The sequence below is a fragment of the Felis catus genome, chromosome B4, assembly GCF_018350175.1.
Source record: "Felis catus isolate Fca126 chromosome B4, F.catus_Fca126_mat1.0, whole genome shotgun sequence".
NCBI classification, from domain to species: Eukaryota; Metazoa; Chordata; class Mammalia; order Carnivora; family Felidae; genus Felis; species Felis catus.
Window position 1 is genome coordinate 84,060,314 of NC_058374.1, and position 23,607 is coordinate 84,083,920.

General features: G+C 50.6%; 2 protein-coding genes across 3 annotated transcripts in view; one reads left to right on the top strand and one right to left on the bottom strand.

Moving 5' to 3' along the window:
- The window catches only part of TSFM (Ts translation elongation factor, mitochondrial), a 31,777-nt gene extending 20,663 nt beyond the window's left edge, over nt 1-11,114 (top strand). The window contains exon 8 of one of the 2 annotated variants that reach the window (XM_023257173.2): nt 7,710-11,114. In XM_023257173.2, the coding sequence (XP_023112941.2) occupies nt 7,710-7,762 (53 nt within the window). In that variant the 3' untranslated portion in view covers nt 7,763-11,114. Of the gene's footprint in view, nt 1-1,664; nt 2,262-7,709 lie in introns of those variants that run through there. The other variant, XM_003988969.5, reaches the window with a different exon arrangement.
- AVIL (advillin) lies at nt 2,907-23,473 on the bottom strand. The gene is made up of 20 exons (XM_011284080.4): nt 22,620-23,473; nt 20,189-20,273; nt 18,797-18,871; nt 17,926-18,122; nt 16,352-16,460; nt 16,162-16,272; nt 15,695-15,897; nt 15,152-15,230; nt 14,947-15,045; nt 14,102-14,255; nt 13,898-13,998; nt 13,256-13,393; nt 12,991-13,149; nt 11,783-11,962; nt 10,217-10,362; nt 9,934-10,078; nt 8,353-8,541; nt 7,632-7,700; nt 5,334-5,450; nt 2,907-3,713 (listed from the first exon to the last, which is right to left on the bottom strand). The coding sequence occupies exons 2-20, from the start codon at nt 20,252-20,254 to the stop codon at nt 3,600-3,602; spliced, it is 2,451 nt and encodes an 816-aa protein (XP_011282382.2). The 5' UTR covers nt 20,255-20,273; nt 22,620-23,473; the 3' UTR covers nt 2,907-3,599.
- Between the last annotated feature and the right edge of the window lie 134 nt (nt 23,474-23,607).

Below are 23,607 nucleotides of genomic sequence, written 5' to 3' on the forward strand. Positions count from 1 at the left end.
GGAAGTAGGGATGGGGTTGAGCTTGCTGGGAATTTACTACTCATCCAACGTTTCCAGTCAAGGCATCAATTCTGTCTTTATCAGGTTATCTTGAAGTATGTATAATTCAGTGAGTCATAGATGAGAAACCAGGCAGACAGCTGTGAATGAGACTTATTAAGAAATTCTGGAAGAACTGGGTGTTTCAGCCATGTCAATTTCTGAGAATTAACTGTTGTTTGGATGCTTTGAGTAGTTTTTTTTGTTTTTTGTTTTTTTTTTTTTTTAATGTTTATTTTTGAGAGAGCGCATGAGCGGGGCTGGGACAGAGAGAGGGAGACACAGAATCTGAAGCAGGCTCCAGGCTCTGAGCTGTCAGCACAGATGTGGGGCTCGAACTCACAACCATGAGATCATGACCTGAGCCGAAGTTGGACACTTAACCAACCGAGCCACCCAGGCGCTCTGAGATGCTTTGAGTAGTTTTAAGTAGTTTTAAGATTGATTTCTGGATACTCCCCCCTTGAAGACTCTTAGATAGAACTATGGTTAATGCAGGGATATATACCCAGATCCCTTTTGGGGTTTTCTGCTCCTTCCTACCTTTTAGCTTATTTGAATTTCTGTTAGAGACAGGGAAAACTGGAATCATGTTTGTTTGTTTGGTTTTTGTTTGTTAATAAGTTTTTTAAAAGTTCTTTTTTTATTTTGAGAGAGATGGGGGTGGGGGAGGGGCAGAAAGAGAGAGAGGGAGAAAGAGAATCCCAAGCAGGCTCCATGCTGCCAGCGCAGAGCCTGACGTGGGGCTCAAACTCACGAACTGTGAAACCATGACCTGAGCTGAAACCAGGAGTTGGATGCTTAACCAGCTGAACAATCCGGATGCCCCATTTTTGGTTCTTAAAAACAACTCTGAAAATGTTGCCTTTTTGTTTCTGATGGGAGGAAGTTGAAACTATCTGATGACTTGGGGTTTTGGATTTTCTGGGGCTTTTAGAGTTGTGGACTTTTTCCTGATACAGTGGACGATGACGAAGAGTTGTCTGTGTCAGTTAACGGTGATTTTCGGAAGGGATGGTAATTTGGGGAGGAAGAAAACTCTTACTTGCTTTGGACTGAGATGTGAGTTTTACTTCCAGCTCTGCTGTGTGACCTTGGGCGGGTAGCTTGAGGTCTCTAAGCCTAAGTTTAAGGTAGTAACAATAGCCCGCATTTGAGTGTCACTGTGTGCTAGATACTGTAGTTATGTGCTTTTACATATGTTACTTTGTGTATTTCTCCTAAGAACCTTGCTTTCCGGTTATCTTAAGCAGTGTCCTCTCCATCTTACAGAGGAGGAAACCAAGGCTTGATAAATTAGTAAATGGGGTTATGTCCTTAAGTGGGTTGCCTAAGGTCATATAGCCGGTAAGAGGCAGAACTGTGTGACACCCTAGCCTGTGTTTTTAAATCCCAGGGTGGCACATAGTTGGTGCTCCCTAAAGGTGTTCTCTATTTCTCCCACCCCCACCCGCCTACACACCTTTTCCTCTTTCAACTGCAGATGGTATCTTTCCATCTTCAAGCATTTCCACAGTATGCGTGCAGAGGACTGTCTTCCAGACTTGACCATCTCTATGCATATTTTGGTACGACCACAGTCATTATCTCCTGGAAGTGTGTTATCTGCTTTTGCTTTCTTATAGGGAAACTGGGAGAAAACATGACCCTTAAACGAGCTGCATGGGTGAAGGTGCCAGCTGGGTTCTATGTTGGCTCTTATGTCCACGGAGCAATGCACAGCCCCTCGCCCCACAACCTGGTGCTGGGGAAGTACGGGGCCCTGGTCATCTGCGAGACATCTGAGCGGAGAGCAAACCTCGAAGACCTTGGCCGCCGTCTCGGGCAGCATGTGGTGGGCATGGCCCCTCTCTCTGTCGGCTCTTTGGATGATGAGCCTGGGGGAGAGGCGGAAACCAAGATGTTGTCTCAGCCATACTTGCTGGATCCCTCCATCACATTGGGACAGTACGTGCAGCCTCAAGGGGTGTCTGTAGTAGACTTTGTGCGGTTTGAATGTGGAGAAGGTGAAGAGGCAGCAGAAGCTGAATAGGTTCCAGAGACTTGGCCCGGGAGGAAGTGCTTATTCTTAGCTCCGGACAGGACATCGGACAGGACATCGTTATGAAGAGAAGTTACTTCCTGAGCGTCTTCAAACCCAGAATTTGTTTTGCATTTGCATTTATAATGAAGCGATATACTCAAAGGGTAAAGTTATTAAATAAAATTACATAATAATGAGAGTAGAATCTTTTCCTTGTTTGCATAATGCTGACTTTAGCTTTTCTGTCCTTACTTGTGGGAAGTTGTAGAAAACAACAGGTGGGCTTTATTGAGGTGACCGACAGTGTCTGCGGGGACAGGCAGGTGTAGTCATGCTGCTGCTCCCCCCAGCGTTATCCCTAAAATGTCTGACTCCGTTTATCTTACTGCTTCTGTGACCTGGGACTCTTGTTCTGCTTTAGACTGTGCTTCTATCCTGGAACTTCCCCAGTTACATTACTTCTGCCACATGGATTCCTGGGGAATTGTTGACTCAAACTTGTAGTTGTCTGGAAAATGTGGTTCATTTTGTTGATGTCTGTAGCGTGCTTTGAAGGCTCTCTGCAGTGGTATACATGCTGGGCTGGCCTCATTACTAAAATCAGTACCACATGGCTCTATTTGTCTTTTGGATAATGGGAGTGTAGATGGGTGGGGACGGAGGTTTCCTGGACAGCTGGAAGGCAGATTTTGGCATTCTTGTGCCAGAAACAGGACGTACAGTGGTCCAGTTATCCTGAGAACTCACTCAGCAGTGCCTCTTTATACCCGAGAGCTGAGACATTTCTCCCAACATAACAAAATAATCACCGTAAGAGGCAAACCCCAAATACTGAAAAGAACTATTTTCTCATACAGATATCTTTACTTGAAAAGTTAAAAATCTCTGGCACATACAGATCTGGGCATTTGGATTTTGACTTGGGGTATATATGCAAATAACTTCGGTGATTGGTGGGTTAAACTGATTTCGGAAATACGGATCTTAAAATTTATTTATTTTAAAGTTTACTTATTAGAGCACCCACAAGCGAGGGAGGGAGGGGCAGACAGGGAGAGAGAGAATTCTAAGCAGGCTCCACGCTGTCAGCACAGAGCCCGACTTTGGGCTCCAGCTCACAAACTATGAGATCATGACCTGAGCTGAAATCAAGAATCTGACGCTTAACCGTCTGAGCCACCCAGGTGCCCTTTGATCTTAACATTTAAAACCAATGTGCATCCTTGTCCCATTATTAAACGCTTTAAACTTCGTTTTTTTTTTTTTTTTCTCTTACTTTGACTTCAGTGGATTCATGATGCAGGTTTAGTGCTTTCTGCTGGGATGCCGGAAGGCCACAAAAATTGAAAACTGAGTATTTAACATTTTAGGTATATAACAAGGAATGGAGGGATGAGAAAAATGGAGAACATGCTGTGATTTGCATCTGAGTTAAGGAGCTGGCTATTAGGCAAAAATTGGCAGGTAAATTCTTTTCCTGATATTGGCACGCTCTGCTCTCTTCTGTGGTCTTGCAGTAGGCATATAGCTTCTTGCCTTAGAAAAGCCCCTTTTCTTTCTTCATTTGGAGCTGCTTCCAGCCAGGCAGAGCAGCAAATTGCCCTCTTGTGATGCCAAACACAGAAATAAAGTCCTGTTCAGAGAGGTAATTCTAAGAGAGAAAACAGAGTCTCCAGTTAGAAGGAAAACATGGCACCTATCAATGCCAGCAGAAGTGGGGAGGGTAGAGCCAGAGAGTGTCTTTGAAGCGGGAAAGAGAGTGAAGTTTTCAGAAAGTCCGTAATAGACTTAAATTACTCATTGAAGAGTTCTTAGGTTGTGGGGTCTCATTTTGGCCCGAGGAGAAGCTGACTGGATTTGCTGCTCTCATGGTCCCACCTGGCACCAGTTTTTTTCCAGAAGAACAAGAATTGGTTGTATATGATGAATTCTAGACATTAGGTTTTGGCTGAACGGAGAACTGAATTGAGTGATGGTTTTCCGTGCTTCATGCCCTTATCTACCATTTTTATCCAGACATTTTCATTTCTTTTTTTTTTTTAATGTTTATTTTTGAGAGCATGTGCACGTTTGCGTGAGCAGGGGAGGAACAGAGAGAGAGAGGGAGAGAGAGAATCCCAAGCAGGCTCCTCGCTGTCAGCACAGAGCCCGACGTAGGTCTCAATCCCACGAACCACAGATGATGACCTGAGCCGAAATCGAGTCGGACGCTCAACCGACTGAGCCACGCAGGCATCCCTAACCAGACATTTCCAAATGCATGATCAAGTGGATCTTGTTGAGCACATAAAATTCTCCTAACGTTTATTTATTGATGCTTACTGAATATTTTCTGTCTGAATGAAGGTACGGCCTCTGTTTTCAAGAAAGTTGTAGTTCAGATACTTAAGAGTTGGTTGGGTAAGACATTGGGGGAAACCCAGAGGCCCTTCCCAAATCAACTCCTTCAAGGGGAAAATGAGTTAATTAATTCAACGTGTTCATTCACTCAGCCAAAACTTAAAGAGGGCCTGCTTGTGGCAGGAACTGTTACAGGTGCTGAAAAGTGGAGAATGTGGTGGCGAATGAGACAGACAAGGAGCTTGCTCTTAAGCAGTATTTGACGGGGCGGTGAGGGAAGGCCTTTCCGGGGGTGGTCATTGAAGCTGAGGCCTAAGCAGTGTGGAGGAGCTGGCTCTGTGAGGATCTGAGAGAAGAAAGTATTTTTGGGTGGGAGCAGTAGCAAGTGTAAAGGCTCGAAGGCTGGGATGAGCAGGTTTGAGACAGAAAGGGAGCCACAGGCCAGAGGGGGTGGGAAGTGAAGAAGGCAGTGGTCGATGAGGTGAAATCAGAGAGGTGGGCAGGGGCCAGGCTGTGTAGAGCCTTGGAGGCCACAGAAGGGATTTTGGATTCTGTTCTAATTGCAGTGGGGAGCCATGTTTCGAGCAGAACAGTGTTACCTGTGTTAAAAGCCTATTGGCTGTTATGTGGGGAACTGATCGTAGGGATGAGGGTGGAAATCAGCTGGGGGACTATTGCAGTCGTCCATGATGGCTGGACAGCAGAGAGATGGAGGGGAGGGGGCAGAGGCTAGCTGATGGGTTGCTGTGAGAGGTGATAAAAAAAAAAAAAAAAGGAGCCTGGGGTATTGTCTTGAGCTACTGGGTAGCTCAGATGTCTGTTGAGGGGCCTACAATGTGCCAGAGCTGTCCTCCTAGGCCGTAGATTGAGACAGGCGCTTTCCTCATGGAGAGCTCCACTCACATTAGACGCAGCTCCTTTAGCTACTTACCTCCTTTTTGGCAGGGTTCACATCCTCGGGCAGCTCCTGATTTTGATTTCTCAACAGAACTTCTATAGGGTAGTATTTTGGCTCAGAATGCAGGGAGAGGGTTGCATTCCTCATGTCCTGGGCAAGGTAAGAACGTAGACGGGATAAAAGACTGTTCAGGTTCTGTGCAGTTGAAGTTCTGTATGTATAACATTTAATATTTCGGCTTATACCACTGCACCCTTTGTGATCACCTTTTAGAACAATGGTCCCTAAAGCTGACTGCATGTCAGAATCATCTGGGAAGCTGAAATATTCAGATTTTGGGGTCCTTCTGGGGAAAACTGATTAAGTCCAGGGTAAATCCTGTATAGCCATTTTGGCATAAACGCTGTGCCTACATCTCATTTAAATACTGTGATCACATACCTTCTTTTGGCACTTGTATTTAAGCTCTACATTTCCAGCCTTTAAATGACTCTCAATTGAAGTCATACTATTCTTTTTTTTTTTTTTTTTAAAGTTTATTTATTTTTGAGAGAGAGACACACATACACAGGATGCGAGCGGGAGAGGGGCAGAGAGAGAGGGAGACAGAATCCGAAGCAGGCTCCAGTCTCTGAGCTGCCAGCACAGAGCCCGATGCGGGGCTCGAACTCATGAGTCGTGAGATCATGACCTGAACCAACGTCAGGACGCTTAGCTGACTGAGCCACCCAGGATCCCTGAAGTCATACTATTCCTACATCTATTTTAAAGATACTACATCACCATCAGTTTTGGAATCTTGAGTTTGTAGAGCACAAAGGATAGAATTGCAGATGGTTTGGACACCTGGTACCATGTACTCATCCTGATGTTAAAGAAATGTTGGATTCCTGGCCAGAGGCTCCACTTCCTGTAGCCATTAAAACGGGGGTAATGGCCTGAGTTTTTGTGGACCTGACTGTCAGAAATCGGTAAGCATATCACGTAGGTTAAAAGCTTATTGTTTATGAAAAATACCACCAGTCAGTGTAATCTGTCCTGAATAACAGACTTGAATAAAATTAGTTTTTGTTTTTGTCATTTTTGTTTGTTGTTTAGCTTAAACAGCAAACATTTATTTCTCACCGTTGTGGAGGCTAGGAAGTCCAAGACCAAGATGCCTGCAAATCCTAGGTCAGGCGAGTGGCTGATTCCTGGGTTGCAGGTGGCATCTTCCCATTGTATCCTCACATGGCAGAGAGCAGAGGAGCAAGCCCTCATAGCTCTTCCTTTAAGGGCACTAATCATATTCATGAAGGCCCCGCCCTCATGACCTAATTACCTCCTAAAGGCCCCACCTCCCAGTACCATCACGTTAGGGGTTAGGAGTTCAACCTATGTATTTTGGAGGACAAAAAATTTGGTTCATAATACCAGGTGGTTCATAGGTCGTAATTCCTTGTATTTATATTTAAAAATATGTTTGGCTTTTTTTTTTTTGGTGGAGGGGAGGTGCCTGGGTGGCTCAGTCAGTTAAGCGTCCCGACTTTGGATCAGGTCGTGATCTCACAACTTGTGAGTTTGAACCCCTTGTCGGGCTCTGTGCTGACAGGTCAGAGCCTGGAGCCTGCTTCCGACTCTGTGTCTCCCTCGCTTTCTGCCCCTCCCCGCCTTGTGCTCTTTCTCTCTCTCAAAATAACTAAGCATTAAAGGGGCGCCTGGGTGGCTCAGTCGGTTGAGCGTCCGGCTTCGGCTCAGGTCATGATCTCACAGTTTGTGAGTTCAAGCCTGCTTTGGATTCTGTGTCTCCCTCTCTCTCTCTCTGCCCCTCCCCCACTCACATTCTGTGTGTGTCGCTCTCTCTCAAAAATAAACAAGCATTAAAAAAAATAAATGAATAAAAATATGTTTTTTTTAAAGCAGCAAGTCTCTTCTAAATTCTGGAAGGCAGTAAAATGAGGGACTTGGCTTTGAGACCTGCTTTTCTGTTGATTAAAACAATCCTAAATCTGGGGGCACCTGGGTGGTTCAGTCAGTTAAGCGTCTGACTCTTGATTTCCCCTCAGGTTGTGATCTCTTGGGTTCGTGGGTTCGAGTTCTACTTTGGGTTCTGCGCTTACAGTGCAGAAACTGTTTGGAATTGTGTCTCCCTCTTTCTGCCTCTCTCCCGCTTGCATCCTCGCGCTCTCTCAAAATAAATAAACTTAAAAAACACCCCAACAATCTTAAATGAAAATGGACCACTAGAGCGATACTAAGAAGGACGAGATAGGGTTTTGCCCACACGACGTCTGTAGCATTTGCGGTTTCTCTCGGGCCCTGCTTGCTTCTCCAAGAGTAAACCCAACTCACCGCGGTGATTCTTGTGATAGCAGCAGTGTCTCCCAGCTCTTCTTTTAACTGTTCATACGATTTCCCTGCCTGAAACAGATACAAAACAGGACGCGGTGCTATTTCTGCGGGGAGTGACGCCTCAGGCCTAGGCTGTACCCTCAAGGAGAGCAAACAGGTGAGAGAATCAGGGAATCAGAAGACATTGCGGGGGGGAGCACAGATGAAAATCCCCCCTTCTGGTCAAGGCCAGGCTGGAAGGTACTTAAACATGATCTGCGCTCTTTGCTGGTGTTTTCTAATCCTCTGTACGAGACTGAAGACAGAGAGGTCGGCTAGGAGTCAGAAATCCTGGCTTCTTCCTATTGGTTAATAGTGACTTTAGACAAAACCCCTCTCCTCTAAGCCTCCTCATTCATAACATGGGAAACAGGTTACAAATGCCCCAGCTGTCAGGGTGGCTGCGAACCTCAAAAAGGTGATGTGTGTGGATAAACGTTATAAACTATTACCTCCACGCACTGCTTATTCCGGAGACAAGCTGTGAATTTCCCTAACTGGACTTACTGCCCTGGTGGGTGGAAAACAGAAGGAAAGTAAAAAGCAGGGAGTGGGGAGGGGGTGGGGGGAATGTGGTCCTGGATTTACTCAGCCCTTAAGTCGGGACCCCACTTTCCCCCTGAGCTACCAGTGCTCAGCTCCCAGGCGGTAGGGATATCTCGCTCATGCTCTCTGTTCTTACACTCCACATATGCGAGTCCCAGGCCAAGAACCATCCTGTGAAGGTGGGAGGCTCAAACCCCTGTTTAATGATCAGGATCGGTGTGTCAGCGTCTCGGCCACTGGGGTGAGTGTGCAGGTACTCCACGGCCGTCGTGAGGGCTCTCTCCCTCTCTGTGGCATTGGCCTCAGCCCCGATCCACAAGAATACCTGTTGGAGAGGTTGAACATTCACGTGCTTATATCAAGGACAAGGTACCAGACCATATACCCTGCCCTATCTTGCCCCCTCAGCAAGTCACAGCCTCAGAGAACTTTCCCAGCTTGATTTGTTCAGCAGAGAGAAAAGTTTTCCCAGAATTCTAATGGCGCATGTGTCTCCTAGATCTCGTTAAGCTTCAGCTTCCTGAACCCAACTTCTTGCAGGACCCCCCCTCATCGTGGTCTCCGAGCACCTCAGCTACAACACCCCCAAAGGCGGCTCTTTTCTTCTAGACTTGGGTCTGTGTCTCCACTCTTGGTGAATGGCATCCGTCGGGTCACCTCGGGCAGTGCCCCGGGAGTCATCCCAGATGCCCCTGTATCCAGCATTTGGCAAATCTGTCACCATCCCACTGCCCCCGTGCAGCTTATGGTGGCTCTTACTTGACTGTTACAATACGCTCCTGACTGGCTTCCCAGTGTGCAGTGTTCTGTTGTCCCGTCCCCCCCGCCGCCATCCCTCCTCTCCTACTTTCCAGAATGATCTATTGAAAGCACAGTGACCATGTCACTCACCTGCCTAAATTTCAGTAGCTTTCCAGGATGAAATTCAAACTGGGCCTGGTGGGTACGGCAGGTAATCTACTTCTTAGCTTCATCTCTAACTCCTTAACTCTATGGCTTGATGGGATATCGATGGTAGTTCCCTGTGTATTAGACTCTTCCGTGCCTTGCTTTTACTTGTGCTGTTTCCTTTGCCCAGGATGCTCCCTCTACCTCTCTACCGAGCCTACTTGTCCTTGGAGATTCAGCCTGGGAGCCATCTCTTCTAGGGAGTCTTCTCTGAGCCCCTAAACGGTGTTGCGTGCCCCTAATTTGTGCTCCCGCGGCACCTCACACCCCCATCACAGCAAAAGGATGTTTCTATGTCCAGTTCCTCCATCGGTCTGTAAACTCTGAGAGCAGGGGCCCTTCACCTTGGTGACACTACACCCACCGCAGGGACTGGCATGAAGGAGGGGCTGAGTATGTGTGCTGAGCTGAATGTCAGGGAGGGGTTGCCCCGAAGATATCCCCTTTACACCCCTATATTCCCTAAAAGGCCCATATCTCCGAGTGTGGAGCCTGTTGGCGGAAGAGAAAGGAGCGCCTGACGATAAGATGGCCTGATTTTCCCAGGGCAAAGTGGGAAAATCCCCAAGGCGGCAGTTCTAAACAACCTTCTGATTTCTCCATCCCTGGCAAAGAGTGGGCTCTTCCTTTGGTTACCCTTGACGAATGTTTGGTTGACTCGAGGGTGGGCCAGACCTACCCTGGGTTTATCCTTGACAGGGGAGGCACTACACAAAAAATAGCCTCAACTGTGGGGATCTCTGCCACTCGTTCTCTGGCTGCGTCTTACCTGGTCCCAGGTATCCAGGAGCATCACATCACCTGGGTTCAGGTCATCCTGGGTGAAGTCTGTGATCTCAGTGACAACGAACCGCCCTGTCTTATTGGAACATTCAAAGAGACGGGGCTGCGCATCTAGGATTTCCTGCTGTAGTCTGAAATACAGTCCATTCAGAGGAACTGAGCAACGTGGAAATCAGGTTTTTAAAACGGAAAGGCATCCTAGAGTTTGTGCAGTTCCCAAGCCTGGGCGGCAGGGGGAGCCCAGACGAGGGGGCGCTGTGTTCCCCTACCTTTTGTCATTGGCGTAGGCAGTCTTGCCTCCCAGCAGGTCCCAGAACTCAGCCGGCTCCTGGCCCTCGGCCACAGTGTCCTCGGTGCCCTCGCAGAGAAGGCCGGCCAGCTCCTTGGCCATTGCCCGCTCATCCCCACTAGACCCCTGAGTGGGGGTGAGGAGAGCACAGGGGTTAGTCGAACATAGATGCGTTGATGTTGGGGGTGAAGCCACACTGAGAGTGTCCTGGGATCAGCTACCAAAGCCACAGCGCCTCAGGAGGGGGAGAGGGGTTTGTTCTAGTGCTGGGAGAGGAGGGGCGGGGGAGAGGAAAGCAGTGTGGTGGCAGAGAGCAGGACTGGACTCTGAAAGCCACACAGAAGTCGGCAAGAGCCCCCTTGGTTTTGGCTTCACTTGGAATTTTAGCACCGACTTCGGATTCTTTTTTAAGAGAAAAAAACTTAAATTTGAAAAGTTACTTATTCAAGAAAATTCACTCTTTTTGGTGTACACTTCTATGAGCCTTGACAAACACACAGAATCACGTTACCACCATCAAAACGGAAGGTCTAGAACATTTGCCTCAGCCCCGCCAAAAATTCCCTCGGACTACCCCTCTGTGGTCGGATGCTCCCCACGTCCTTAACCTCCGGCAACCGTCGGTCTGTTCTCCATCACTACACTGTTGCCTTTTCCAGAATGTTATACATGGAATCACGCACTGTGTAGCCTTTGAGGCTGGCTTCCTTAGCACAGCGCATTTGAGATTCAGCTTTGTCGTGAGTATCAACGGCTTTTTTCTTTGCGTTGCCGAGAGGTATTCTACTATGAATAGTAGTATGAATATACCGCTGTTTTCATTTTCTAGTTGAGTTGCTTCCAATTTTGGGTGCTAGTGAATAAAGGTGCTATGCATATTTGTGTGAAGGTAGTTTTATTATCTCACATGGGTAAAACCGGGCGTGGGGCTGCCGGATTGCATGTGTGTGTTTTTTAAGATTAACCGTCAAATTGTTTCCCAGAGGCTGTATTTGCACTGCCACCAGCAATGCCCACGAGTTCCTGTTGCTCTGTGCCCTCATCTGCACTTGATATTGTCTATTTTTTTTTTTTTTTTTTTTTTGCCACTCTCCTAGCTGTACAGTAGCATCTCTGTGGTTTTCACTTGCCCTTCCCCGGTGAGTGTGGCATTGAGCATCTTTCCCAGCTCCGTTCTCTTTTGTAAGTGTTAGTGCTTTTTAACGTAGATGCGATCTGAATGGACAGAATCGCAGTTCTAGCGCTTTTGCTCAATGTTCATGCCTGTCCTGTTACATTCCACCAGACCGGTGTGGAAAGATTGGCTTATCCAGCCTCCGTCTGTGTAGAAGCTTATGGAGTGTCTCCTGGGTGTGAGCAATGTGGTCAGTGAGTTTCTAATTGCAAGAAACACTCGCAGTCCCTTTGAAGATCCTTTAGGGAAAGGCTCCTCTTCTTGAGGACTGCTCCAGCCTACCGTTTAGTTCCTCTGGCCTCGCTGATGGGAGGGAGGGCCCAGGGCAGGGCTCCCAGGGGCCGGTGTGTCCACCGGGGCCAGACGTCTTACCTTGCCGTACCACAGGTAGTGTTCTGCTTGGGCCCGCAGCAGAAAGACATCATTGGAGTTTAGGGAGGAGGCCAAGGCTGGAACCTCCACCGCTTTGGTGTTGGATTTGTCATTTCCTTGAATCTGGAAGAGCCTCACTGGAGGGTCGGGCTCAGCGTTTCCCTTTCTGGAAGTCCCACCCTAGAGAGGAGAAGAGCAGAATCTGGTTCTCTGGAGCCCTACGTGAGCGGAGCTCTGGGGTCGCCGTTGTAGAGACTGTGGATGAATTCAACACTGCTTTTGCCCACGGGGAGCTGCCATGCACACTGGAAGAGGTCAGGTGAACTGGCATCACGGAGCCAATAATATTAGCTCCCACTCTGAGACTTTTATTGTCTGTTAGGCTCTGTGGTTAGCACCTCACCTACATTATTTCACGGAACCTCAGAATAACCATGTGAAGTAGGTATGATTATCCTGTAGTACAGATGGGAAAACTGAGGCTTAGCAATCTGGTTAATAAATGACAAGGCTAGGACTTGACCACAGGATTGTGTGATATCAAGCAAATGACATTACACATTCCTGGTGTTGCTTCGGCCAGAGCTTCATGGAGGAAGTGGGACTTGAGTTCGAAAGGGCACATCCAGTGGGGGAGGGAGGATTGGACATGGCGGGGCTGGACGCGTGGCACACGTGAGGTCTCATGAGGAGACTCACCTCACTAGAGTGAAGTGTGTAGGTTAGGGAGCTGAGGGTAATACACCTGCAGAGGTAATATGGGTCAGATCATGAAGGACCTTGAACATTAATTGGGCAGTGGTTTGGACTTAAAGTCCTAGGCAGTTGGGATTCACCTGAATGGCTTGGAGAGATTAACCCTCTTCCCCTTCTTCTTCTTTGTAAAAAATGTTTATTTATTTTTGAGAAAGAGAGAGAGAGAGGAGAGGGAGGGAGAGAGAACATGAGCGGGGAAGGGGCAGAGAGAGAGGGAGAGAGGGAATCCCAGGTAGGCTCCATCCATTCATTGCCAGTGCTGAGCCCGGTGTGGGGCTCAAACTCATGAACTGTGCTGAGCCGCCCAGGCGCCCCGAGATTAACCCGCTTCTTGTCTGTGTCTGCCCCAAGCCCTGGTCTCCCTCCCTCCTCTCCGATTCGGTAGCCTCCTGCTGACCTGCGAGTTCTGGGCATTCCTGCTCATGGTGTAATCTTGTCTGAGGGGGTCTCACCTCAAAGATAACGAGCTTCCCTTTGAAGATGGCCATGAAGTGGCGTGGCTCCTTCCCCATGGTAACTCGAACCTGCACAGGGGCCCCAGCAAACTCCTGATCCACCTCCACGGCCTGGTATGCCGAGGCTGCCAGCTCATCCTTTGAGGCGTGGCGGCCCTGCGGTGGTTAGAGGGGGAGAAATGGGTCCCCGCCACCCCTTGCCCCCACTCAGGGGCCAGAGGAAGCATCAGCAGCCAGAGCTAAGAGCCTGCTTCAGGCCTACCTGCCAGATGTACAAGACGTAATGTGGCTTCCCATTCACCTCGTACGTGTAGAGGACCAGATAGCAGTCTCCCCCATAAAAGAAGCCATACCACTGATGCTCCACAGGGACCAGCTCCAGGTTTTCAATTCTCCAGACCTGGGTGCAGAAGGAGACACAATTTCCCAGGGATGGGGCTCCTGTTCGAAGGGACAGCTGCCGGAAGGGATTGGGCCGTGCTCAGCAGAGAACGCGGCAGGAAAGACACTAACGTCCACTGAAAAGTACACCTTCCCTCCCTGGTTCTTCTTTCCTCGCCGTGAGGGCTTATCACACTTGCAGGATCCAAATCCCGAGGAGAACCGGATCATTCCCGCTCAGGTGCGCCCCATCACGGCTCGGGGATGATTTGAATCTATCTGCCAGGTGAGTTATTGAGAGCACACTGGGCTGTCAGCCTTTCACGTCCCTGAGGCACTGTGGGAAAGCTTTGCAGACTCAGACACCTCTTAGAGACTGCTCCTGAGGTGCCAGAGGGGTGCCAAAGCAGACACGGAATCACCTGCTCCCTCCTCTCCAGCAGGACAGCCGGGAGGGCCGGTGCCGCCTGTCCCCCCCCCCCCCCCCACCCCCCCCACCCTGAGGTGTGAATCACTGACTCACCTCAACTTTTCCATTGCCATCATCGACCATTCTTTCCTGGGCAGCCACCTCCGGCTTGGCGTGCAGCAGGGTCACATCAAATTTCTCCTGGAAAACTTTAGCTGCAGAGAAGGGGTTGGGAGAAGCCGAGTGAGTGAACGGCACCCGTGGCTGCCTTTCTAGAGAGTCCCAGCCATGAGAAGGCGATCTGAGGAGCAGCCTCACCGATTTTGCTAATGCCAAATGTTTTCCCCAGGCCGGTGGTCTGGTCCTTCACTGACCACTTCTGGAACAACTGCTTAAACATGGCCGACTCGGCACCGTCGTTGACGGTCTCCACGTTGGTGCTGCTGGGGTAGCCCTTCATCTGGATGAAGCTCTGCAGACACCCCCAACCCCGGAAGGCAGGTCAATCAGGGAATACACTGGGTTCTTTGCTTGGTTGCTCACTCACCCCTTTGAAGCCAGTTGATAGGATTGCTCCCTGCTGGGAGTCAGAATCAAATCCTAACTCACTTATGTGTAGTGGCCAAGTTACCTGCCTCAAGGGAAGGACAGAGGGAACAGTACCAGTATCTCTTGATTGGGCTGTCATGATTATGACTAATTTTTTATTTTTTTTTTGCAAGATCATCTATACTATGTTCTTGCAGCACTCACGTACTCCACTGATTTCGTGTCAAATTCGTTTGCTCGTTTACTGCTTTGTAAGTGCATCCTGCTGGGCTCATCTGCATGGGCCTGCACGGCATCCTAAGCTTCTTGAGGACAGGGCTGTCAAGCGTGATGGGACATCCCCTTCGATAACAGCAGCCGTGTTCTGAGCAGGGGTGGGGGCCAGGTACTGTTCTAAGTGCTTTGCAAATGTTATTTAATCCTCAGAACCCTCAGAATTCTCCGAATATACCGGAGATGTATAGCAAACCTGGATTTGAATCCCAGTTTGTCTATCAGACTGAAGTTCACATACGTGACTGTGATGTTCTATGCCCCGGTTCCGAATATGGCTACATGTCTGAAGTGTTACTACCAGAATTTTGGGGACAATACCATACGCCTGTGGCTCCTACCAGGGCTTTAGACATGGCTGTCTGTTTCTCAATCTTTGTGGCCCCTCTTCCTTTCCACACGTAGATCTTGGTCCCACTTTGGTCTAAGATGTAGCAGTCCTGAAGCAGTCGGGGATAAAAGTGGTTACTGCCACTGAAGAACATAAGGAAGATCTCTAAAGCCAGGGCTGGCCCCAGACGCCAAGCCCCCCCAAGCTCTACTTACATCATGGTTCAGTAAGTCCTGGACCAGTGGTCTTGTTGCTACCTCTGTGACCGCCAGCTGCCCAGCTGAGTCTGAGACACTGGAAAAGGGGAGAAATTAGCCTGTGCCTTCTCTTCTACAAAGCGTTTGTAGTCAATTTGGTATTTTTGCTGGCTTTAGTGTGGAGTTTCTGGACAAATTTTGACTTCTTATGACAGGGGTGGCTTAAATGCAGACAAGAATGTAATGGATTCTGTTCTCTAGAAGACTGCTGTGCATCTCTCTCCCAAACATTATCTCCTCCACCTCCCGGGGCATGTATAGACTCAAGTAAAGGAAGACCTTCCTCAAGAGACGAGGAAGGGTTGCTGACAAGAGTAGACAGTAGCTGCCTCCTTGGGTGGGGAACAGTGAGCTCCGTCTAGAAGCTGCATATGAAAAGGGTTAAAAGAAAGCCAGACGCCTGTACCCAAAATGAGGAGCCAAGCACAGGTAGCTTGGTTTTCCAGGAGACATCTTCCCCCTACCCCGGCTTCCAGCCAGCATGTAGGTTTAGTTACTCACTGATACAACATGATGTTTGATTTCTGCTGCTGATCTATGATCTCATCGGGGACTGCAGGCTTGATAATGGAGCGTTGGCCGAGGGTGTCCTGAAGGACCTTCATCAGCTCCGGACTCGCTGCCTCCTTGTCTCCCTCGATCACACCTATTTCAGCACGGCCCCCTCGCTCTCTGTCCCGAATATCCTTTGCCAGAAGCATAGCCTATCAAAGAAGCCCAAGGAAGCAGTTAGCCCCACCAGGGCCCCTTCTGCACCTGCTGGCTTTGGGAGGAGCAACCCGGGTCCCAGACATAGGGGTTATTCTGATGCTGAGGACCCTGGAGTGAGTCACAGACTCGCACACTTGGCCTGTCTCTGAAACAGATTCTACTCAAAGGCAGAGGTCTGTCTTGCATCTCAAGGGAAGAGCCAGTGGAAGAAAAAAAGGAAAAGGCAACTGAGAGACTGCAAGCCCCATGAACCACACCTTCAGGCGCTCTCCGCTGTTGCTCTCTGGGCCATTCCATTGGATGATGACCTTCCCAAGGTCCAGCAAGAAGACATCACCTTGGTTAAAACTGTCCCAGCTCATTTCCACCTGCAGATGGGAAGCAGACATTGTTCAGGAGGAATTCTTAGGCACCAGGTGGAGCAGACAGACGGTGGGGAGGACTTACCTCGGTGGCCCTGATGTTTCTTTTCCCCTTCACGTGTAGCAGCCGCTTCACGTCATAGGTGTTGGTCTCCACATGCTTCATCCCGGAGGCCACACCTCCCTTCTTGTAGCTGTGGGAATATCCAAATAACAGCCAGTTATTTACCGAGCACCTGCCACGTGCTGGGTACTGGGGGGACCGTTGTAAACTACACAGCTGCGGCCTCTGCCTGTAGGGGCGACAACAGGACATAAGCAGGTAAACATGAGTGGTGGTCATGGCTGCCACAGAAGTAGACTGAGTGACAGACTTTTTGACAGAGTGGTCAGGGCAGTCTTCTCTAAAGGAATGGCAATCAAGCTAATGTATTAAGAGGGATAGGAACCCGCCAGACAGAGGGCTAGAGTTCCAGAGGGTTCATCGTCAGTGCGGAAGACCCTGTGGCATGAACTTGCTTTGTTCTAGCAACTGTCTGAAGATCAGCGTGTGACAAAGAAAGGGGCACAAGTCGGGGAGCAGCAGAAGCATCAATGACACTCGGGCCTTAAGACAAACCCTCTCTCCAGGAATCAGCCCTCCTATCCCTGGTGTTTGTCCCAACCCGGCCTCCACCCCAGGGTCCTGCACCTGAAGGGCATGCAGAAAGCCACCCCAGAGCAGAAGGTTTGTCTTTGGGCTCCCTGGTGACACCTTGTGGTGCTCTGTGCCCAGCAGGTCCCCAGTCAGTGGGGACTGCCAGCCTGCAAGAGGCGAGCCTTGGACCAGCCTCAGATTTCTCCAGCTCGTTTGAATTCCTCTTGTTCTTTTTGATCTCAAGTGCAAAGTTTGGAGTTAATTAAACTCCTCCGTTCATGGGACATTATCAGCACTGTCCTTTACAAGACCCCTCGCTCGTTTTCAGTATTTATGTATTCCCTTTTATCTGCCTATGCTCGCCCATTCCTCTCCCTCCCACAGGCATCCCTTCCAACAGTGGAACAACTATCTTTTTCTTTTCATCGTGATAAGTGTGTCCTGTTGTTTGGTGGGCGTATATTTTTTAAAAACAGAAACTGGCATTGTCACGTAGTTCAAGTCTGTGTCTTTGTTCAGGAGCACCATGGATGTAAGACCCGCCCACACATTAGGCGTGTGTCTGACCCATTGTCTCCAGCTGCCACACAGTGCTCCTTGGTGTCCTGGAGTATTTCTGCTCTCCAGTCTCCCAGGGGTGGGCACTCTACCTGGCCTACAGCTTCCTGCCACCACTAATGACACTGCTGTGGACATTCTGGCTCATGAGCTCTTGCAGACCCGGGCATATGAGAAGTCCTCTGAGTCATGCCTCCAGAAGTGGGATTTGCCTCCGCGGAGCAGACTGCTCTCCAGAACGCTATGGTGGTCCCCCCCGCCAGGGCGGCACGAGGGCTCCTATTTCCCCACGGCCTTGCCACCGCTTGCCACCACCCGGCCCTCTGATCCGGCCTTCTCTAACAGGTGGAAGTGATAGCTTTGTTTTGATTTGCATTTCTTGGACCCTTCACGTATTATTGGCCTTTGTGGTTTCCTGTTGGGTAAGCTGCCACTTATGTCCTTGCTCTGGCGTAACTACTCACACGATGCCCTGCTTGAAGTAGCCGTGGAAGGTGTCAGACTCATGGTACTGGACCTCTCGGTGCTGCACGGGGCTGCCTCCCAGGTAGTCGTCCAGCTGTGTAGTGTAGATGGCCGCGCAGCTCTGCTCATCCTGGGAGGAGTCCTTCCCGATCCAGAAGTGGATGTCCTGGGAGAGGAGGCTGCCCACTCTTCGTGTCTGGGATGTCCAGAGAGATCGGGTCGGGGGCCGGCTCACCCACCCCGCCCCTGCTCTGCTGCTGGCCCCTCCGGTGTGGCTCGTGTCCCGCCCTAGGGGGGCTCGGGGCCTCTCTCCCTTGCGGCAGTGGCCTCTGTGCAGACCTGCTGTGTGGCCCAAGCTCCAGCAGCCCACATTCCTCCCACCTTGGGGGCAAGTTGACAGCTTACTGTTCTCAAACTACATGGAGACCAGTGAGGATCTTTTCCAAGGCAGGGGGCAGACTTACCTTGCTGCCCCCCTGCCCTTACACAGCTGGCACAGCGCTGGTCTGTCCATCTGCGTGGCTCTGTTGGCATCGTTCTTGTGGGATATTGTTTCCTCAACTAGAACGAGCACTTTGAGGCACGGCCTTGTTTGTATTTTCCTGCCCTTCCCCCACACCACTTTAATGTGGGGTCTGAGCCCCGGGAGGGAGAAGTGATGCTTGCGGGCTACCCGCTGAGGTTCAGACTGAGGGCTCCATCCCCTAAGAACGGCCTTTGAGACTCAAGCTGGAGGCCTGTTCTGTAAAACACTGAGGAAAGACCAAGACGGATACCAGGGACCTGATTAGCGTCAGCAGCAGATCTCAGCGGAACCCGGGAACTGGCTCTCAGGGAAGAAGTTCTTGGGAATAAGGAGATGGTGCTCACCGAGAGGATGACGTAGCAGTCCCCCTCATAGAAGTTGCCATGGGCACTCAGGGGCACCAGCGCCAGCTCCAGTTTCTGGAAGGACAAGGGGTGTGCGTAGTCTGCAATCTACCCCACCCCTCCAGCCTCCCTCTCCTCTCCATCTTTTGGCACATGTGGCAGGGGAGAGGTAGGGGAGATGTCACCACTGATCCTACGGGGCATAGCGGCCGGCCACAGGATCAGCGGGGCCGCCCCCCTCGCTTTTGCTCGGCTCTGCCTGCATGGTCCCAGCTCTGAATCTGGGTCCCCATCTTCACCCTGTCCTCCTCCCCACCACCTGCATGGTCTCGTCTCACTACACTGTGAGGAGCCTTTGCAGGCTTTGCAGGCAAAAGAGCTGGATATAAGCTCACAAGTGAAATCCCACCTCGGAGCAGCCGCTCCAGGTGCCTCTAGCACTGTTCTCCAGCCCCGACCGCCCAGTGCTGGCCAAGGTCTGCAAACGGGACGTGGGGATACCATGGGGCTGTGGGAGGCGAGTGCCAGCAGGTGCAAAGGGGCTCCATGCCCGGTGTTCTGTATTGCAGCCTGGGGTGGGGGCCTGAGCTGCCACCTGCACGTATGGCTTGCCCCAGGAGAGCCATGCACCTGGCCTCACACGTGCATTTCCATCACTCTCGCCAAGTGAGGTAAACCTGAGTCATACTTGTGTGTGTTCTATGTAAAATGTGCGTGTCAAATGTAAAAATGCTAAATAGACCATACTTTTGGTAACGTTTAGTACCTAAATTGAAACGAACAAGTAGCCTTAAGTGCTTTGGGTTTTCTGCAGCAGCCCCTCTCTGGGCTCGGAGCAGGGATGTGGGAGCGCGGGGAGGGGGTCTTTACATCTGGCAGGTGGAGCTGCCCCGGGGCCAGGGCTGTTCCCAGCTACAGACTGTTGGAGCTGGAGCTGGGCGGGAGAGGCCCCCCCGCCCCCGCCCCCCCCCGCCCCCCCCCCCGCCAGAGGCAACCACCACGCCCCCTACCTCCCCTACCACTTGGTAGGAGCCAAAGTGCCCTGTGGAAGACAGGTTCTGGTTTTCCCACAGAAGCAGCCAGGAGTCGCAGGTCTCCCGGGTGGGCCCAGGCCCCACCCATCGCCCCAGGGCATTTTCGGGAAGTGCAGACTCACGGAGCAGATGGCGGGATAAAGGGCAAGCTTATTTTTGCTTGGGGCCCTGCTCTCCAGGGCTAAAAGCGTTTCTTCCACCTGCCGCCACCTGCTTTGAGCACCCAGGAGGGGTCAAGGATAGGAAAAGGTGTCTCCGAAGCCGCCCCTTGCTGTTCCCAAAGACGGGAGTCTCGGGATTGCCAGAGGGCCGCCAGAGCGCGGTACGGGGAGGAAGGTGTGCCTCCGGCCCAGCTCACCTCGATCCGCCAGGTGATGATCCCAGGCTCGTTGCCCACGGCCCTGAAGGCGCCGCTCAGAGACATGGTGCTGGTCTTCGCAAGGCTGCCACGGCACAGAGTGAGCAGGGGAGACGAGGCCCCTCACGGGGGGGCACGCACCCACCCAGCTTTTCTCCTAGGTCATTTCCTAGCTTCTCATCAGCCATCCTGCCACGTCCTTGTGGTGCGCCCTGCGGCTCCACGGCGACGGGGGGGGGGGGGGGGGGGGGGGGGGGGGGTTGGAGATGACTCATCGGAGCTCTCGAGGGAAGCCTGGCTGGTCTGGGGGTCCCCACCCAGAAGGTCTGCTCCCCCCTTGCCACTTCCCTTGTCAAGAGCTCTGGTCAGAGTCACGGTCATTTACTGAAGGGATCATAAATATGTCAAGCCAACGTGTTGGCTCACGTTATGTCACTTAATTCTTATAAACGGAGTATATTTTATCTTACATTGCAGGCAAGTTGAGGTTCAGAGAGGTTAAATAATTTGCCTAGGGTCACACACTAGAGCGAAATCCGTATCTGACCCTAAAGCCTGTGCTTTTTAGTCACTTCGGTGTCGTGTAACCCTTCCTAAATGCACCTTCCTTCAGTGGCTCACGGGGAGAAAAGCTTACGTCGGAATATTTCCAAGCTGGGCTGCCTTCTCTCACTCATTCCTTCCAGCTCTTTCCAGAGGTCCTGCTTGCCAGGTCCTCTGTGGGGTCAACTCTCTTTCTCATTGGGCTTTTACTTTCCAGACTTTTCTAAGTAAACTATCCTAAAACTTGAACAGCTTGTCTTGCTTTTTGTCTGATGACTAATATGTTCCCTGGGCCTCGAAGAAGAGGGAAAGTAAAATGGCAGAGCCTGGGCGGGGAGAGGGGGGACAGAGTTCAGGGAGCCAGCAGGGAAAGGCTGGGTGGCCAGGTCTTCCTGGGGGCTGATGCTCTCCTTCCCCCTCTCACACAGATCCACAGGAGCCAGTGGTTCAGTGGCTGCCCAGGAGGCAGGGTGGGTTGAGGGAGGAAGTGGTGAAGAGAAGTCCGGTGCCCCACCATCTGTATTCAGGGCGTGTCCAGGGTTATCAAGTACTTACACACATGCAAGGTCACGTAGGGGCTTTGTATAAATAAAATGCCTGCCTGTTGTCTGGTTCTTGCTCTCAAGGAGCTTGCATTCCGATACGGATAACTGATGAATGCTCTCAAGAGGCAAAGAAAAAAGATGTGCTTGATGGATTTACAGAAGCAAAAACACCAAACCAAAACAAAAAAAAAAAACCCCAACAAAATAAAAACAGAAACAAAAAACAAAACATGAAACACCCACCCAGAAAGGGCCGTATGGAGTTTTGCTACTTGGAGGCATACTGTGCTTGTTAAGAGCATGTCTGCCCATTCTATCCTTGAGCCTTGGTGGATGAAGCCAGGTTTGGAGAGCTCGTGCCATTATGTAGTGTGTGGACTTTGGCAAAAAGCGCAAAAGAAACAAAAACAAAAAACAAAAAACCCAGACTCCCTTTGTGTACTGCTGGAGCGAGACTAAAGCAGGGCACAGACCCGGAGCAGCCGGCGTCTGAGGATTTCATTGGATAACTTGTGCTGCCCCACCCTACCTGGTGCTGCTCAGAACTGCCAGGAAATATTTGTTCAAGTTCTCTTCAGACCCTAGATTTCATTCATTAAAGGCAAACGCCATGACCCAAATAGGGGAAGGGGACAAGGGCCAGTGAATTCATTCGTTGAAAATAGTCAAGCTTCCACCTGGTAGAATCGGCATTCATCAGGGCTGTGAGTCTGAGAGGCCAAAAGCAGTCCCATTTCCCAGCAGGGACTTAGCAACAGGGAAGGAGCTCACTGGGCCAAGGTCCCCCCACTTAAGGAGAGGACATGCTCAAGGAAGGGACTTCCTGCCTCCCTGGGACACCCAGAAAAGTTGATGGCAGCTGTGGCATCAAAGTCCCCCAAAGCTCAATCTCTCCCTCCCTCTTCTCCAAGTCCTTATTAATTCAGGACTTTTGAGGCCCCTGCAGAAACCCTTGGGGTGGGGTGCAGTTTTGGAGGCCCAGGCTAAAAGCCAGCGGCCCTTAACTCTCACAGATCCCCCTGTGAACGGAGCCCAAGCAGAGGAAGCAGTTCTAACCTCCGCCTTGGCCCACGCCGCCTTTCCAAGAGACGTGTGAAAGGGGTAGTCTCCACACTTCCCAGCTTTTGAAAACAGTGCTCTATCTGTTCAGTGGTTTCTAACAAGGGCCTTAACTTCGCAGCAGGAAGTTTGCACAACTCGTTACAAACTCCTGGTTTAATCCTTTAAAAGCCTCATCCAAGAAGACAAAGGCACAGAAATGTCGATCTCCTCTTCCCTTCGTTTCTTCCTTGCTCAGTAGGATAGCTCTGCTGATGGACACCCACACACCAAATAGACCTTACCTTGCCTTCTCCCCCACCGGTCTTCCTGGTTTTCTGGCGAGAAAGTAGCAGCAGTTCCGGAGAACCAACCCAAAGCAGAAGGTGCCAGGTTCCGCTGCCTTAGCCTAGTAATGGCTGCACAGACCACTGCCTTATATTTGCTTGTGTTTGCATCTTAACCTCATTTTCCCAGTCCTGGCCAATCACCGCCAACCTAGCCCTGGGCTTGACTTATTCAAACCAGAGGGGAAGCTTTATCTGTTCCTATTCAAAACAGCAGAAAGAAGTGCAGACTTTTAAAGGCTTCTTTTCTCTTTTAACTCCAGCTCCACGCCCTGATCTAATTGATTTTTTTTTTTTAAAGTGCATCGCCCATCAATAATGCAGGGAAGAGGGTGGGAGGATATGAAATTCGCCATATTGTAGATATGGATGCATTATGCTGATGACAGGAGGCAGGGGCCAGAGCTGCCCCGAGTGCCTGTGATGTCCAGGCTAGCAAATGCCTCCCCGAGAAGCTTCTGGGCATTTCTCAGAGGGAGGGAAGTCTAGGAGAGGGGCGATCAGGTCATCCTGTTTTGCTCCTTAGGGTCTCCTTTGGGGTCCAAACATTATTGGAGTGCCTATTATGTGCCAAGAACCATGCTGGACTCCCAAGTTCTAGGGATCCCGCCTTGGGAGCATCAGTAAGGAACATGGGAGAGTGATGACTCCCAGTCCCTCGGGGCTTCCGGTTCGCCCTCAGAAGTCGATAGGACACCAAGTGTATGATTATTAAGCACCTGGATGGCAATGGAGTTGGTTCCAAACAGGGGCCAAGAAAGAACTAATGCAGCCCGACTTCTGTAACCTTGAGCAGAAGCCCAGTGCTGAGTCTGCAGCTGGTCTCCCAGCCGGAGGCAGCCGCTTGGCCAGCCTGGGTGCGCCAGCTTCGTCGTGACAGAAGGGGCTGCAAGGCAAGACGAGTGTGCCCGCTAAGTGCCCAAATGAATAACAGCAAGGTCAAGAA

Coding starts and splice junctions, on each gene's coding strand:
- AVIL (XM_011284080.4), bottom strand. CDS start 20,254: ATGTCTCTGAGCGGCGCCTTCAGGGCCGTGGGCAACGAGCCTGGGATC. Junction 13,999..14,101: donor ATTTGGCATTAGCAAAATCG/GTGAGGCTGCTC, acceptor CCTTCTCTGCAG/CTAAAGTTTTCCAGGAGAAA. Junction 3,714..5,333: donor TGAACCCTGCCAAAAAGGAG/GTAAGTAGCTAA, acceptor TTTCTCTCTTAG/AATTACCTCTCTGAACAGGA.